This window comes from Bombus huntii, chromosome 9 (genome assembly GCF_024542735.1).
Source record: "Bombus huntii isolate Logan2020A chromosome 9, iyBomHunt1.1, whole genome shotgun sequence".
In the NCBI taxonomy this organism is placed as follows: Eukaryota; Metazoa; Arthropoda; class Insecta; order Hymenoptera; family Apidae; genus Bombus; species Bombus huntii.
In genome coordinates, this window is record NC_066246.1 from 12,434,469 (window position 1) to 12,451,657 (window position 17,189).

Here is a 17,189-nt window from a genome sequence, read left to right on the forward strand (position 1 = left end):
TATGGACCCAAAATTTATTTCCTACGACTCTTTCGTGTCGAAGGGAAGTAAGTAGATAATGTTGGAAAAAATATGTTTCGTCCGAAATAGACTTTCATTTATATAATTTATTCTCCACGCTTAGAGGAAAATTTTGGAGATAAAAGTACAATAACATTTTTCGAATGACCACCCGCGACGATAACACGGATTCTCACTGAAATCTGAATTTAGACAGCGACGTTGGTATTTTGATATTTGTTTGAATTAACGCGTGTCAAAGAATTTTTCGAACCATGTTCTTTTCCACTGGGAATATTTTTGATTATTAATATTGAAGAACTTGTGAGAAATTTATAGATTCAAATGTTTATAAGCTGATTAACCATAAGTCGATTAACATAATAGCGAATCGAAGTATATGTGTACAAAGTAGCGACAAATTCATAAAACTATTGATTATGTATGTGCAACAAATAATATTCTTTTAATATGTAATAGTGTATATTGATTTTGGCTTATTATTCTTGTTATGACTATTTTATCGATAAAGTATCACACTGATGATCAATTTTATCTACCATCAGAAATGTAGGAATCTTAGTATAATCGATCGGAACAGTCAATGTCTGTCGAAAGCACAGCACACTTATCTCGGTCGAAAGGAAATACCGAAAATCGGTGAAGAAGGAATCCTGCTACAGACACGATAGATTAAATTAGACTTTAGGAGACACCTTTCTTTCAGTTTAAAAAGTTGGATTAATATTAGTAGCCATACACTATTTATATTATACTGCATATTTTATTCGAAGCTTTCTTTAATATAAAAAGTAACTAATTTTATTGCAAAGAAGATATTGTGTGTTATAAGAAAACGGACTAATCGTATAATAGCATGGAAGACTTCACGTCTTGTGTACGTTAGTAGTTCAAGACAAACTTCATAATGAAGAAAACGTGATTCCAAAGAAACGGATATACGATCAAATATTTCTACATTAGCGAATAGATAGTATAGTTAGATGTATTTCGTTTGTCGTTATAAATGAAAATTGTGGCACTAAACTTATAAGAAAATTCTGAACGATCATTTCCATGGGCAATTGTATGAAATCTACTGATCCTTTGACTGCTTCTCTTCCGAAAAGTATCAGTATCGACACCACAGCGATTAAAGAATCAGGAGTGCCGATTATCTTCGTAATTGGAGGACCGGGGTCTGGGAAAAGTTACAGAATTTATTTATACTTAGTGTCGTGCAATTATCGTATAACCTAATAACGCCATTGACTTTAACTTTTACCTCTACATTTTGTCTTACGGGATCAATTTTTCGAAGGCAGAAATTAAAATGTTCGAAACTGAAAAAACTTAAAAATTGAAGACATTTAAAGCATTGAGATATTAAGAAATTTTTTTAATAAAAGATAGAAGAATTCGCTGAACTTAAAGGATTGATAACGAGAGTAATAAAAGCATTATTTTAATATTATATATCTGTCAAAAATATTAATTTAAATGTCTAGAGGAACGCTTAATAACAATTTTATTATTATTCCTATAAAACTGAAAACTTATTTACTACGATTTTCATTCTTTTACTACTTTTTTCGTTCTAAAATATCCTCTCGTAGAAATTCCTATACCTCGTTATGAACAATCTTGCCATGAAAATTTTCTTTTAAAAATATTGCAAGCGTGATAGAAATTATAATCAACTCTCGATAATTCGTGATTGATCATTCCAGGAACCCTATGCATGAAAGTGGCAGAGAAGTACGGTTTCGATGACATAATATCCTCAGATGTGATTCGAACTGAAGTGTCGAAGCGAACGGGAAAGGCGTTCGCGCTGGCGCGTTTATTGTCGGAAGGTCAATTGGTGCCATCGGCTATATTAGTGGAATTGATCGCTGCTAAGATGCTCCAACACGTGCAAGACAAGAAAGGGTTCATTGTGAGCGGATTTCCCCGGGAGAAATGTCAGGCAAAATTATTCGACAAAGAAGTGCGTCACCCCAATCTCGTTCTAATGCTGAACGTTCGAAATTCCGTGATGAGCGATCGGTTAATGGCGAAAAGCGTGAAAGCCACCGAGAGATTGTCCATTAATTTCGAGTATATTAAAAAGCAAATCGAGGACTTTCATAAACGAAACAAATTGATAGTGAAATACTATAGAAATTTGGTGGTGGTGATCGACGCTGAACCTGACACGATGACCGTGTTTGAGAAAGCATCCGAATCTATAGATAACATTTTAGTGGAATTTCCAGGCTTTGAAGCGAATCGTCCAGCCACGTCGAATGCTGCTAGAAGTAGAGCAACCTCGAAATAATAAAGTTCGTATTATAACTATTTATATCATACATAAAATTTATATTATACAGAAAATGAGACTAATATGCCATTTAAGAGAAACTTTTATGGAACAATATTAGACCGAATATTTTTAATTTGGTCAGATGTAATATAGGTGTTAAGTGCTAGTAGTGGACGTGCTATAATTAGAAGATCCTTTTATCAGTTTAGCGAGCAGAATATTTAGACAAGAAACGTGATTCCTTTTGTACATCGTGAACATTCATCTCTGCGTATACTTCAACGTTATTGCATAAATAACGCTATAACTAATGTAGCCTACGGTGAAATAGGCTACATTATATAAGAATAGGCTTTCTGCTTAAATAGACGATAAGTAATATAACAGAATCCTTCGAACGATATATCGTCTGGTAAAATAATGATTACGAATTAAATGTTTCTGTATTTTACTCTTTCATTCGAGAATTATAACGAGAAGTATTATTAAAATTCATTTCTCTGTAGGTTGGAACATTTTTTATTTCAAATTGCTAAATGTATTTCACACAGTTTTAACTTCTATTCCACAGATAAATGGGTATGATTGGCAAAATAACTAACTATTTGAAATAATAATTGGCAAACTAACCGTCGGCTGAATATTTCCCCAGTGTACACACGAAAAATGTTCGTGATGGGCATACACTCTCACTCGCCATGCGCGTTTGTATTTATTTATCCCCTGTATGTGATTCCACTCATTTTAATCAGTAGATGGATGGTTGCCTCTATTTATGAGCCTACATGCACACGTGAAACGTCTTTCTGTTCGAAGACCCAACTCACTCTCGTATCAATTGTTACTGTGTGCGTGCACATGATTCGCTTGTCGCGCATATTCATAAACATGTATGCACTTTACGTTGCTCTATCTGCACGTAAATTCTCCTTCGTATCTCGGCAGATGACTGGTAAAACGAGTTTCTGCGTGCTCATGTCATGATTGGACAGACACTTTTCGAAGTCCAGCAAATTAAATTTTTATGTGGCAAAGGGAATAGAAAAAGATAAATGCAATTAAGTTTGCAACAATAATTGTTTGCTACAGTTTCTTTAAATACTTATATTAAATACTTTAAATATAGAATTTATTTGAAACGAATTGTTATTAAATATTATCAGATATAAATAAACAAGCACGGACCCTATTTTTTATTAATAATTGTAGCGCAAGTATATTTAACCATTTGTAGTTAAATTACATGCGGAACTACCTCATGAATTGAAAGAAATGTTCATTTGTATTGACAAAAATTTCAAGCATTTTATTTAATGAATGACTATACAATGTAATAGAAACATTAAGTAAGTATCTTAAGAAATTTTTAAAAAAAATTCATCCTCAGTTTGCCTACTAACTACAACCATACATTATCCCTGAATTATTTAGTTGTGTATTTAATTATTGTAGAAATTAAGACTTCTAGAAAAAATAAAGAATTGAAATGCACATATATTTCAAAACAATATAAACCAGCCACCAATCTTTCTATTTCAATTTTTTAAAATCCTTCCATCCATTCCAATTATCAAAAATATCAGCCCCTTACCCTGGTAGATACAATTTCTTCTAATGATTCTCACCTTCGATTCACGATACTCCTTACCGCGAATCGTCACACGACGCGTCTTTTTTAATCACCCGCTTTGTATCCGTCCCTGAAAGCTTGGTAAAGCGTACGTTCACACATCCGCTCGCGTACCGTCGTGTATATGACCGGCTATCGAAGCGCTCGAATGTGTTAGAGTGGGTGGCCGGGTGGTTGGCTGCGTTTATGAGGGTGCGGGCCCGAAATTGAAAAGCACCCCAGCGAGAGGTAGGTGAGGGTGGTCGTGCAGCAGTCATTGACAAGCGAAAGACCGTATCAGAGGGTAATCCTATTGGTGGACGGCCGCGTCGCGACGTCCAGGCGTCATTGGTCCGCCTTCGAGCTATGGGGCGTGGTCTCGAGTTCCTCGAGGGTTCACGTGGAGGGGTGAGAAATGCCTGGCTGCATCCCTGGCAACGATTACCGGAAAACCACAGGGTCGTTCAGCGGTAGGAATCCAGCATGGCGGACCTAGCAACCCCTCCGGCTGAATTCACCACCACTACCACCAGTACCACCATCAACACAACCACTACCAGGTAGGTGACTTCGTTGCTATTATCGAGGCCACTGCGACTGTTCACCACTAAACCGGCCGGGTAGTGGATTTCGCTCGATTTGTCCGGGGGAACACTTCAGGAATCGGAAGTTCGATCGGACGATTAATTGCTCCGTTAACTAGTCTTTTCAGACCACGACTCTTTGACGACGTCGCGGGAATACAAGACGTCGTCCCGCGATTTCGAGTATTACATTGGCACGGGAAATTTAGCGTTTCCTACTGATTACTGAAATTTCTTCGTCTCTTATCGTATTTGTAATTGTTGCTCTACTGCGTATATAGATAGCGTGAAATAAATGTAGCTTCGATGAAAGAGTAGTAGACAGTTGTATTAACTAAATAACTCTACAATCGATCTGTTTTTGACACTTCCAAATATACTCTGAAAATAATACAAAATTATAATCTGACACTACTGTAACATTTTTATTAATAATTTACGATGTGCTCTTAACGGAACGTGTCATTGCTGGTGCAATAATCATCGTTATTCATAATTACGGAAAATTCAAACTGTCGTCCACCTTTATTTCATCAAGCAATCCTTCCTTATAAGAAGCCTCTTCTATCCTTGTTTCCACTAGCCGAAACCAAACCGTTCAGAGAGCAGTTTTTTAACGAGCAGCGTCGCAGCAGTGGATGGATCTGATTTCAGCGAGAAACACCGCGACGCTAGGTATCGTTCTATCCAGCCCGATAAAGGAGAAGCACAGGTTGAAGCTACAAGAAAGAAAGCGAACAGAGGGTAGAAAGAGATGGAGAACGAGGTTTCACTACCACGTAGCCAACGATCAACAATTGCACGACGTTCAGTGGGCGAAGGTAGGCGTCGTCTCGTGACGGTGGAAGGGAGGGTGGGGGTTTTAGAGCTTTGGCCAGGCGTCAACCGATGCGAAGGGGTGCGCGCAGGCGCCGCGACGAGCGTCGTCGGCGAAGCGCCGCGTCAAACGTGCCGGCTATAGGTTAAATCCTCCCGCTCCTCGTTTTTGTTGTTTTTCCGGCGTTGCCTCCTGATCCCGCCTTCAAAAGTGCCAACGGACCAATCGGTGGCCCGTGCTCGCGGGACGCCCGATGTCGAGACACCTCTGCAAGCCACCAACGACGTCGACCTCCGGTGATACGGGACGATCGAACCTAGCTAACGTCGATCTCTCGCCGAGAGACACCGACTTCGAGACGTCATACGTCGTCGTTGCTCGAGCTGACGCGGTTCCATCGATTTCTAAGATTCTGTCAACTGACGAGCCGACCTGGATCTCCGAGACACGGAGGTTTTAGTTTCGAGGTAGTTTTCGTGGACCGTCGGGGTGAATCAGTGTTTCGTCAGAAGTTCCATGAGACTAAGTTTCGATGGGTGCTTTGTTTGTCAAAGTTTGTAATATTTTGAGTATGATACGAATTTGGACAGTTGAACTGTTGACGTGCGCGAGTGTTGAAGAGTGAACTTGATTATATAGTCTTGTAACTAGGTGAGGAAGATTTCATGATGTTTTATGGTTGATGGAGTTCTGATCGTTGAAGTTAAATATGGAATATGTGGAATAAGTTGTTTTCATTGCTAGTTTCGGATGTTAAGTTGTTTTGTGTTGGATATCGTTGGATAATAACGATTAGTAACTATTTAGTAATAATCGTTGGATAATAACGATTAATAACAACGATTCAGCTTGATATTTAATGAAATATAATAACGGTAGGTACTGTAATATGTTGCAGTATATTGCCTTTTATATAACGAGGAATGTTCGTTGATACACCATGAACGGAGCAACGTCGGTTACTACTTCTGAAGAACATCAGCATCAACATCAGCAACCGCAGAATGAACCACCACCGGAGCATCCGAGGAGCCCTACCAGCCCTTTGAGCATTCGACATGGTGAGTTGATATCAATTAATTATTTTGAAAGAAATGCACAATAAATGTTAAAATCGTGCTATTTTCGATGATAGTTCGTTACAAAATGATTACATATAATTGAAAGACAAATCGCGAGACAGACGCGAATAAAGAAAGCTCAGCATGCATACAAGAAAAACATAACTGCACAAACATTCTTCATTCTATTGGTGATATCGGTGTAAAAACAAAATTCATATATATCTTTTTATTTTTAAATATATTCTTTAATCTTTTCTTTAATTCTTACAATGAAAGATTATACTAACTTTCTTCAATTTAATCAAACATCATTATTGCAATCGGCCCACGAAAGAAATCATATTTTCTAATTTCTTAAACTAAAGTAACAACAAAATTCGTAACTGTTATTTCAGATGTGAAAATGTCGAACACAAATTCGCTTCCGCGAACGAAAGAAAACATTGTAACATTTGTTTCAGGGATAGCAAATATTGCTTCTCAAAATTATTCGATACTAATAATTATCTATGTTTGTCGCTTCTAAATCATCGTTTAACGAATACTAGATCCCTCGTACGTTTATAAATGAACGACTACATTAATGCATATGCAAGAGACAGGCTACGTATATAAATCAACGCCCGACGTAGTTTTATGCGAATCGTAGTTCTAGGGTGGCAAGTGGAAAAAGAGGGTGCAGCGTGGCCAACGAAATTATGCCATTAGAGTAATCAGATTTCTAGTGACCCGAAGAATTTAGTACTACATGATTTTTCTACGTGTTAAACGAAAAAAGAAAAATCATAGTTTCTTTATGCATTCGAATCAGATAGCAAAGACACAAACATATTTTTATTAATCCAATGATCAATATTTTTATTAAATATTACTATTAAATTTTACTATTAAATATTCTTTTAACCTGTTTATTTTTTGCACAAGAATTCTTTTACTTACGGAATTTAAAATTAATTTTAATGATATGGAATTAAAAGCATGAATCAGTTTCGACTAGGCCAGTTTGTATGTTTAATACAATAATATTTTTGCACATTAAAGACGGAAGATTACTGAATAAATAAGTTATCACTTCCAATATATTGACAAAGTTTTATTTTCAAGGTAGTGAAACTATGATAGTAAATTATCTTTTTTAATTAATATGTTTTGCGTCGCATCTGTCATTTGCAATACTAGTTTTAACCGTAAGCAAAAAATTTCTGTATTTTAATTTAAAATTATGCTTTGAAAATATCCCTGTACCTGAAAAAAGTGATAGCTTGATCTAAAATTTTAATTTATAACGTGTCAGTAAACTTTGATTTAATTTTAAATGTAATCATGTCGGGCCCAAGCCTTTAAAGGTCCAAACCTTTTACAAGCTCTTCAAATACTTTACTATGTATATTAAACAATTCACACCTATAGAACAATTATATAATACGAGTAAAATAACGTATAATATACGAGTATAATAACGAGTAAAATTATATTCGGTATTGACGTTTCTGCTACCAGCTAGGAACTAGAAATATTCGCGAAAAGGTTATAACAACATTTAATATATGTATAAAAAAGATGTAAGTACTTTCACGTGATAGCTAAGGGATACCTATCATAAAAAACGTAATTTTATATGATCTAACCCCAACCTGAAGTGTGAAAATTCCTTACATTTAATAACTTTTAACATTGACATAATTCTAAAAAAACATTCAATATAATCTGTATTTTTTATATAAAAGATTCAAATAATATTAAAAGTTGATTTGAAAATTAAAATTTCATACGTTTAATCTAAAAATTACAAAATTTCTTCAAAAATACTTCTACATTCGAATTCTGTTTTAATATACATATGCTATATTTGAAGTTTAAGAAATAAGATTACACAACTTCATCATTATTTAATTAAGTACTTTCAACAAATATCTTCAAAATCCCCACTTTCGACTACCGTAATCAACACAACAATATATCTTAAACTACTTCATCAAAAAATGAAACAACCCTAATACCACTTTTAACAAACTCCTTAAAATAAAACCTACCAATACTAAAAATTCTGCTCACCAAACACACCGAGATGAATTTGAGCAGACGTTTGAAATCGCGATTCGCTTCCGTGCGAGACACCATCGCAGACGTGGTCGGTGTCTCCCTAATGCGGTAACAATTAGTCGAGATTGAAGGGTGCGAGGGTGGAAGGTGATCGAAGTGGTCGCGACCGCGCCGGTAGTTACGACACCCCTTTTTTCCCCCAAGCTTCTCGGCCAACGTCCCCTTTGCTGGTCGTCATTTCGCGCGCCACCCCACTCCCATTTCTCGATGATCCCATAATACGGGGGCGCAGGTGGCGCCTTGCCATCCGCCAGCATTGATATGCTAATGAAATTTGACGCCCCTGCTTTCGTCCCGCGTTATACACACACGTATTCATCGCGAGGCTCGCGTATCGCGCGCTGGTCACCATACGGCCGCATAATAATTTTTCTCTTCTCTTTTAACCCCTGGCAGTTGCGATGGCATTTCGCGAGCTACCATCGAGATTCGATTATCTTGATGGTGTGTGCTGTCGCGTACTGAACAGAGCTAGAAAGAAGGCAAGCGAAAGAAATGTGAATTCGATTGATAGGTTCATCTTAATCACACATGTATTTTTGGGTATAGAGTATATATATTTTTAGATGATGGTTGGTTGAGTTGTTATTTAAATGACGAGATAACTCGATGTTGAAACCGTCAATTATATTTTAAAATAATAAATAAAAAGAAATTATATTCGCTAAGACGCTCGTGCTAACGGATTCGCTAAAGACAGTATACAAATCGCTAATAAGATCGCTCAAGACTGACTGATCAAAAACTAGTCGCCTAGCGATCGCGTTCGTTTATTTATACTGGTCGGGGAAGTACCGAATAATTTAAATTCGTCTCTGTTTGACGGTTGCACGTAGCGACGACATTGTTTTTTCCAGAGTTTATTATTACATTATGTGCATCCTAACGATATTGATACTCCGAGGCAAAACAACATAATTCGAATTGTTCTCTAACTCATGTGCCGCTACATATCTATACGACAACTATAGTATTCGAGAGATATTGCTTTATATATTTGTTTATAATAGTGTCATTGAATTATTTTTTATTTATTTTATAATTTTTTTATTTATTTTATGCTAATTATGCTATTTATTTTATTTCTATGGTAAGTAATACTAACAAGTTTAGTAATAAAACAAGTAAAGTTCTCAACAAGTAAAGTACATCAATTTTGTGAATTATAAACCTTATCATTGTCTGACTCAATACAATAGTAACTTATAAAATTTGGCTAATAGCATTAGCTCAAATACAGTGTACAAAAGGGTACAGATAAGTGGGACCTCCTATCTTTACGTCATCCTGCTAGTTTCGTTTTCAGTTGTGCATAGTATGTGGATCGCAACTACTACGAGAATTTGTGCAAATTCCTGATCAACAAAGTTGGATGAATAGTACAATCGACGTTAGTTGTGTCGACTGCGGAGGATTATGGTGAGCCTTAGAAGTCGTTTGGGGAAGAGTGAAATCTGTGTTCCAGGGGTGGATGGTATTGTGACGGAGGATTTATTGGAGAAAATTAGATTGATAAAGTGGGAGAGTCTTGGGTCTGATTATTCTTGGCGGAGGGTTTAGGATAAAAAGGTTTAGCCAGCTTTAATCAATCCTTTTGATGTCTGTTTAAAATAAAATCTCAAAAATGAAAGTATGGTGTGAACTACCGGAGAGTAGTAAATTAACAAATTTCGTAATGAAATTATATTGATTACAAAAATTCTCACATTAATAAATAAAAAAGTAGCCTACTTTCAGGCTTCTTATTATCATATTCAAAATAAAATAAAATAACACAATGATAAACAGATAAAATAAAATAGGAAATATACAAATATAGATATGTATCTTCTAAGTCGCGTGGCATTGTAGAGGGATTAAAAGTGAATCGATAAATAAAATAGAATTCCCATTGATTCACATATCGTAATTCGTGTCTCTCTGTACGCGTACGCCGGGATTAGGGTGTTAACGAGATCGAAAAGCCGACACGCTTAGGATGTTACGTGAGTCGCATTAATAAGATCGTCTCGAGTTCATCCCTCGTAACCGTAACGACGAAACGATACGATTGAATTCTTCCTGATGTAGCCGGATCACGCGTGTCAACGAACGATTCAGACGTGCTCCATGGCTTTGATCATTGATTACGATTACAGATATATATTTGTTTAATTTGATACTATAAGAGGTCAATCATGGTACAGTCAATTCGCACTTTAAATTCATCCTTACATTTCTTGTCACGTGTGCAGTAAATAGTGATTTCCTTCTTACGATAATCTTTACGTAATATAGCATATATGAAACCAACATGTATTTTAAATAAATTTTTATTATATTATAAAAATGACACCTTAGAAACTAATTTTAACAACTTAATCCTAAATTAGGGACCTCAACTATTACAGACATGAACTTCCCAACCTACAGACTAGTCTGTACATACCTTTCAACCTTCTTCAAACCTATACTATAGTTCCCTTCACTTTCTAATTCCAAACACTTTATTATTAACTCTAATTAGACCTAATTTGTTCTTTTAAAATTGAAAATATATTTCGAATATATTACGAATTTTGAAACAAATAGTGAGTTAATCAAGTAAAGAAATTAAAAAGATAACAAGTTAATGCCCAAATAGAATACAATGATCGAGATGAAAGGAATCCGCTTAAATAATCGAATTAATCATTCAAAGAATATTCCCAAAAATCGATCTCTAATTCGAACAATTCTTCCTCCTTATACAAAAACCATTCGACCGATTTAATTTTCTTTTCTTTTAAAGAATAAGTGCAAGCACCAAGCGCAATCTGTCGTTGAATGAGCTCGACCTGAAAACGATTTTAAATAACTATGCGGACTAGAGTACGGTTAAATTATTTTGTACTGTATTAGGAACGGGACCCTAACCTGATATCGACCTGTTGTCGATTCGCATGGTAATTCAAACGGATCCTATCTGACCCCGCGGCATTAACGAGACCGGAACGAGTTTTCGATCGGGTACGATACAGCCGACAAATACGATTCCGGGGAGATCTCGCGCCTCGTCGGGGCTGCCAGCGTGACTAATAAACTCGAGTGGAGAGGCGAAATCACATTTCGTTGATCACGCAGATGTTCGCCGGCCTCCGATCTCTTTGTATTTCCATCTTTCAATTAATATCGTTAACGTGTCACGCGGTGACAGTAGAATTTAGTTTCCTTCGAACCGGAAGCACGTTTAGATGTTCCTTCTTCGCAATCAATTTGGATGTTCGTAGTACAACCTAATTTTATAGTCGTAACAGGTGAATGTTATTAAAATAAACTCCGTTTTGTTGAAATTATGAATGTATTTATCCATTACGTTTACATTTATCACGGAACAGGTGAAAGAATACGAGTAATAGGAAATTGTTAAGCAATTGTTATTGAGAAATATTGTACAAAATTTTATTTTAATGGAAATTCTTGTCTAATGAACTGTTTATTAAGTTTAAACTTCAAGTAGATAAAAGATACGAAAGTAATTGTTACCTCATAATCTTTATAGAATTTGGATTCTAGGGACATTTTCAGTTTAATAAAGCGTTTGATTCATTCGAAGATAAAATGTTATAAAATGTTATAATTAAAAACATATCAACATAATATTTCTAATATAAATGATAACTAATTGTAGGATTTTTGGTAACACATTTTTTATCTTTTATTCTATGGCACTTGGTACGGTTTCACGACCAAAATTGATTCAGTATTTAAGACAAAAATAAACAGAAAGGAGAGAGTAGTTAAAGGATACATTAAGCAAAGTAGCACTTTGTATTCTCCCCATGACAAAATCATCTCGCCTTCCGCTTTCGTCTACCTTCTTCTAAATATTTATGCCGTGGTTTTTAAGAACTCATTTCTCGATGTAAATACTGTTTGCCTCGCGATCCAGTCGGTAAGCCTTAAGGGATAGAAAAAAGAAACCACGAGTCTCATGGGAACAGAAACCACAGCCTCAATCGTGTGAAGATTCTACCAGAAAGATTGGCAAATAATATTAAATAATAGCAAATTGCACATTACTATTTTTCTAGCGATAAATTATCATAATTTCTTTTTAAAGGAACCTAATATATCAAATAAAAATATTTCGAAAATTTCAATTATTTCTTATATTCTCCTTCTTATTAACATTACTAGTAATATTATAATGTTATATTCTTTTTCTTATTAATATTACTAGACTACAGATTCGATAATCGTGGAAAGTATTGATAATCGCTTTATCTTCGGCCATTTAATCAGCTACAAATCTTCAGAATACCCACAAACTGTCCCGTAAATCGTTCCTGGCGAACCATAAGACCTGCGCAGGAGTCGTGGGCATACAATTATTTTATGTACATTCCTGATCCCCTCCTCGTGAGAATCAATCAAGGATGCAACCGGTGATATAAGCACACGAAGGAGATTTCCGGGATTAGACGAACGTAACTGCCATCTGATCGAATAGGATGAATCAAAATCGATCGTGGATCATAAGCCCAGACCGTAAATCTAAAGTTGCTCCACTAAAATCCTACAACTCAGAGCTCTCATTTCGTTCTTTTACTATTGTTTTTATTAGTAGCTTAATAAACAAATAAAAAATTTTGAACATTATTATTTTAAGGATTGAAGGCTACGTCGATGCATCTGTTTAATAAAGTTTCAACAATTGTGTAAAGTCTGGTCACCTGGCAAAAGAAATCTGATTGTGAATATTGACTTTGAAAGCAACAATTGCCTGTCAAATATTAAGACAAATATTATAAGTATCGAGTTCAGCACTAATTTAACTTAAGTTGGCTAGTCACGCTGTATACTAATTTTTTTACTAAAAATACATTTGTAATATATATTTGTAAATATATTTGTAAATATATTTGTAAATATCTTGTAATTTCTATTCAAATTTTACCAATGCTCATGATAGTCGAGTTTCGTTACAGCGTTAATGAAATTTTCAAAAGAATTTTCTAACAAGTGTTCAAACATCGTCGTGACTTACTGTATTATTATATCAAAAATTAAATATTCCTTCGAACAACTGTGCTCGGACGACAGAAAAACTTAACTGAAAAACCATTTGTTTCCAGACTCTGGCGAGAGCAGCGTAATCTCTCCAGGATTACCAGAGCGTTACAGTCCTTTGGGGGCGACAGGATCGACCTCGAGTCACGATCCTTACGCCTCGAGGTCTGTTCAAGAATGTCCGGTCCCCCTTTGCAGAGGAATACCCACGGATTTCCCTCTTGCGAGATCGCCATACTTAACTGCTTTGGGAAACGGACATCCTCATTTGTTGGGACAAGTTCAGCAGCAGCAGCAACAACAACAGCAACAGCAGCAGCAGCAGCAACAACAACAACTGCAACCGCAACATGGCAGCAAACCACCACGCAGCCTTGGCTTGATATGCGTGGTCTGCGGAGATACTAGCTCTGGGAAACATTACGGAATTCTCGCTTGCAACGGATGCAGTGGTTTCTTCAAAAGAAGCGTGAGGCGGAAGCTGATATATAGGTGAGTTCAATGAAGAACTTTGGAAATGTATATTTGATTTTGTGTTTTTCGAGTAAGCATGAATGAGATCATTATATAATTACGGAATTATATCATCGGAGATTTCATCACTGGAGCTTCAATAGACAAGAATAAATTCCTTTCCTTCATAATCTCATTCGTATTTACTAGAAATATATGCTGCTTATGTATTACAGTTAAAAAAAAGTGTTGTGTTCAACAATAAGTTACCCTTTCAAGCGGACAGCTTTCCTACATTTATAATATTCCCCATTCAATGTGAAACCAATATTTTTATACTATAAATTACTGAATTCTACCGAATCAACAGATGAAACTGAACACTCCAATATTAAGTTGGAAATTTTAATGACTATATGAATTGCTTCAAGTAACATTCAAATATTAGGAAACAAAACCAGCAAAAAAATCTTTTCATCTCACATAACACCTACTATATAATACTAATTCCGAAAATCATCGATGCAACCAACTCGAAACTTTTTCCGAGAAGCTCCCTATAAGATTGCAAAATCTCTGGTCTTCTATCAGATAGAAATTAGTCAGCGGATCCTCTTACGGCGTTTAATGTCAAACTGTTCAGCCCGTGGCGCCATGTGGTCCGAGTCGAGTGGGCTCATCGTAATACCGGGCAACAATGCGGAACGGCATAATGTTGAACCCTGGAGGACCTATCCACCTAACCCGCCGCCCTGTGTATACGACGTACTATTACCATCCCCTGGGAACGGCCATCCATCTCCATCGGATCCCTCTCAGCTCGGAATCGCTGTCTGATACGCTCGATCCGTTTTACACGGGGCCACGTACGAGCCCACGGAATGTCGGTTCGTGTGTGCGTGCATCCCTTTGACTACGTATACGTGACTATCGATAACAGGCGTCCATAGGTGTGCGCGTTAAGCCTGTCGAAGAGATACACGACGCAAGGATGCTCGATATACAAACTATTAACCCCGTCGATGCTCGGAAAATAAATGTTACAGCTACGTCGCTTTGAGCACGTGACCAGACTGCGAATAATCTTCAACAATGACTACGGAGTATTCTTGGGTATATCCCGAGATTTTTGAGTCTTTTCTTTCTTGATAGGCAGATGTTTGAAAATTTGAAGGAAGGTTTCATATGGTTTGAGGATGTAATGTGATCATTTTGTGGGAGATACTAGATGTTTCAATGTTTATTCATAATTTCAGAGAGATGGGGGATTTGTGAAAAACTCAGAGAGATTGAGAGGTTTGAAGGGAAGTTTTGCACGATTTTAGAAATAATTTCACGATAATTTTATTTATGGAACTAATAATTAATTTATTAAATAAAAGGATTGCAGCTACTTCAGTTATATTTACTCTTGATTACGTCTTAATCTTTTTAATCTTCCAATTATTCCTGATACCTAGTTGGAACATTTTTATTGTCAGTCAACTACATATCCTCCATCACCATAGTATTTAAAAGGTGAAAGAAATCTCTATTTAGAGTATATTTTTTATTGCATTCAGAAAAATATGAATTTGCATAAATATCAATTATGAATTGCATTTAATATGCAACTGAAATGAAATGGAAACTACGCAAACTTATGAATCAACTTAATGTATAGTTTTGTCACAATGTAAAGTCGGATCGAAAATCGACTATTTTCGCCACGTGTCTTTTCTATTCGAGAGCGTATCCCATTGCACCAACTTTTTATTCTTCATTATCAATTCCTGTCGAATGGTCGTAACGCGGTAAAGATTGAAGAGCCTCCGCACAGATAACCAATTACTAGTAGAGGGGAACAGAACCACGACAGATGCGTGTCGATGCGATGCACCGTAGCGCGGCGGCGTACCAACCATAATCGTCAGATTAAAGTCCAACTTCACGGATCGGTTAGATACAATTAAATAGATCGTGCATGATGCAGATTGCGTGGAAAGTTCGCACCAACTCCCATCGGGATACACTTGAATTTTGCGAGCAATAGATGTTCCATGCTGTGACCGATAAACGAGTGTTTTTCTTGTCGACGACATTACTGGCAGATTTCTATTGATATGGATATTAAAATATATGTATCAGTCCTTCATACAATGGCTATGAAAGGAATTGGCACACCATTGTATTTACTATAGTATTAAAATATTAATTTGAACCAAACGTATTAAATTTTGTATCATTTACTAGTATTTGCATATCGCTACAAAAATTACATATTATGAAAATGAAGTACATAGAACCTGATAAATCATTAGAAAATAAGGGTATGTGCTAATATTGTATTTATTGTATATTACGTTCTTCGTCTTTAATTTAATCTCTTTCGGTAGTTAATATTTATGAGCCGAAACGTACATCAATTTCTAACATAATATCAAAGCTCCAAATTTCCTTCATTCTCAAAAATGACAACTCAACCATATTGCCCACATTTCTTGCTTCCACTATTGTATAGCGATGATCATCAGTGAAAGCATTCTTCATCGGATTTCTAAATGTTAGGGGGGAAGGGCAAGTCATTGAACGATCCGTAGTCGCGATCTCCGGGCGTGATAACAGGCAGCACATGTTTCCGGTAACTCGATGAGCCAAACAATGCCGGTCAAGAAAAGAATAGAAAGATGCGTAAATAAATGTATGATGTGGTTCTGAAGCATGAATGCCGAGGAGGGCCGAGGGTGATGTATCCCCCGTTGTTGCACGGGCCAGAGGCGGCACAGCGAAGGCTCGCTGGGGTGTGAACGCAAATCAATTTGCGAGAGGAACCCCGCTGGCACGGCAACACGCAGCCACCCTTCGGTGCCCTTCGTGTTCCACCGCCTCGGGACAAGATAGTTCCAGGACGGTTGCGTCCTTTCGTCGCGCCGCTGGATCAAGCCGCCTCCTTGTGAGTGACGTTAGTTAAAATCGCGCTAACAGAGCCCCGGGAATCGATCGACCGCCCTGATCGAGCCCCGGGCGACTACCATCGAATTACTACCGTGGACATCTTTTTTCTGATTCGTCTGTCCATGGGAACTGGGAATTGTTTACAGGAAGGCATGCCTTTCGTTTGAACAGTTGTGGTTGGTAAAAATGGTTATGATTGATAAAGAAGTTGTCCTTTAATACAAGGAAATAACGAAAAAATCAACTCTCTCAGTTGTTATCTAACAACCGATTATCTTTGCACATGCAC

At 36.6% G+C, this 17,189-nt stretch overlaps 2 protein-coding genes across 4 annotated transcripts in view; both read left to right on the forward strand.

Moving 5' to 3' along the window:
* Positions 1-877: 877 nt before the first annotated feature.
* Positions 878-5,296, forward strand: LOC126869538 (adenylate kinase isoenzyme 1-like). Its single transcript, XM_050626189.1, is given in 3 exon segments — positions 878-898; positions 985-1,210; positions 1,731-5,296. Coding segments are annotated over 3 exon segments (837 nt in total). The 3' UTR covers positions 2,321-5,296.
* Positions 5,297-5,565: 269 nt separating this feature from the next.
* LOC126869845 (photoreceptor-specific nuclear receptor-like) overlaps positions 5,566-17,189 on the forward strand; it is a 29,119-nt gene continuing 17,495 nt past the window's right edge. The window contains exons 1-3 of one of the 3 annotated variants that reach the window (XM_050626907.1): positions 5,566-5,782; positions 6,214-6,376; positions 13,579-14,005. In XM_050626907.1, coding sequence (XP_050482864.1) covers positions 6,256-6,376; positions 13,579-14,005 — 548 coding nt within the window. In that variant the 5' untranslated portion in view covers positions 5,566-5,782; positions 6,214-6,255. Of the gene's footprint in view, positions 5,967-6,213; positions 6,377-13,578; positions 14,006-17,189 lie in introns of all 3 variants that reach the window. The other 2 variants (XM_050626906.1, XM_050626908.1) reach the window with 2 other exon arrangements.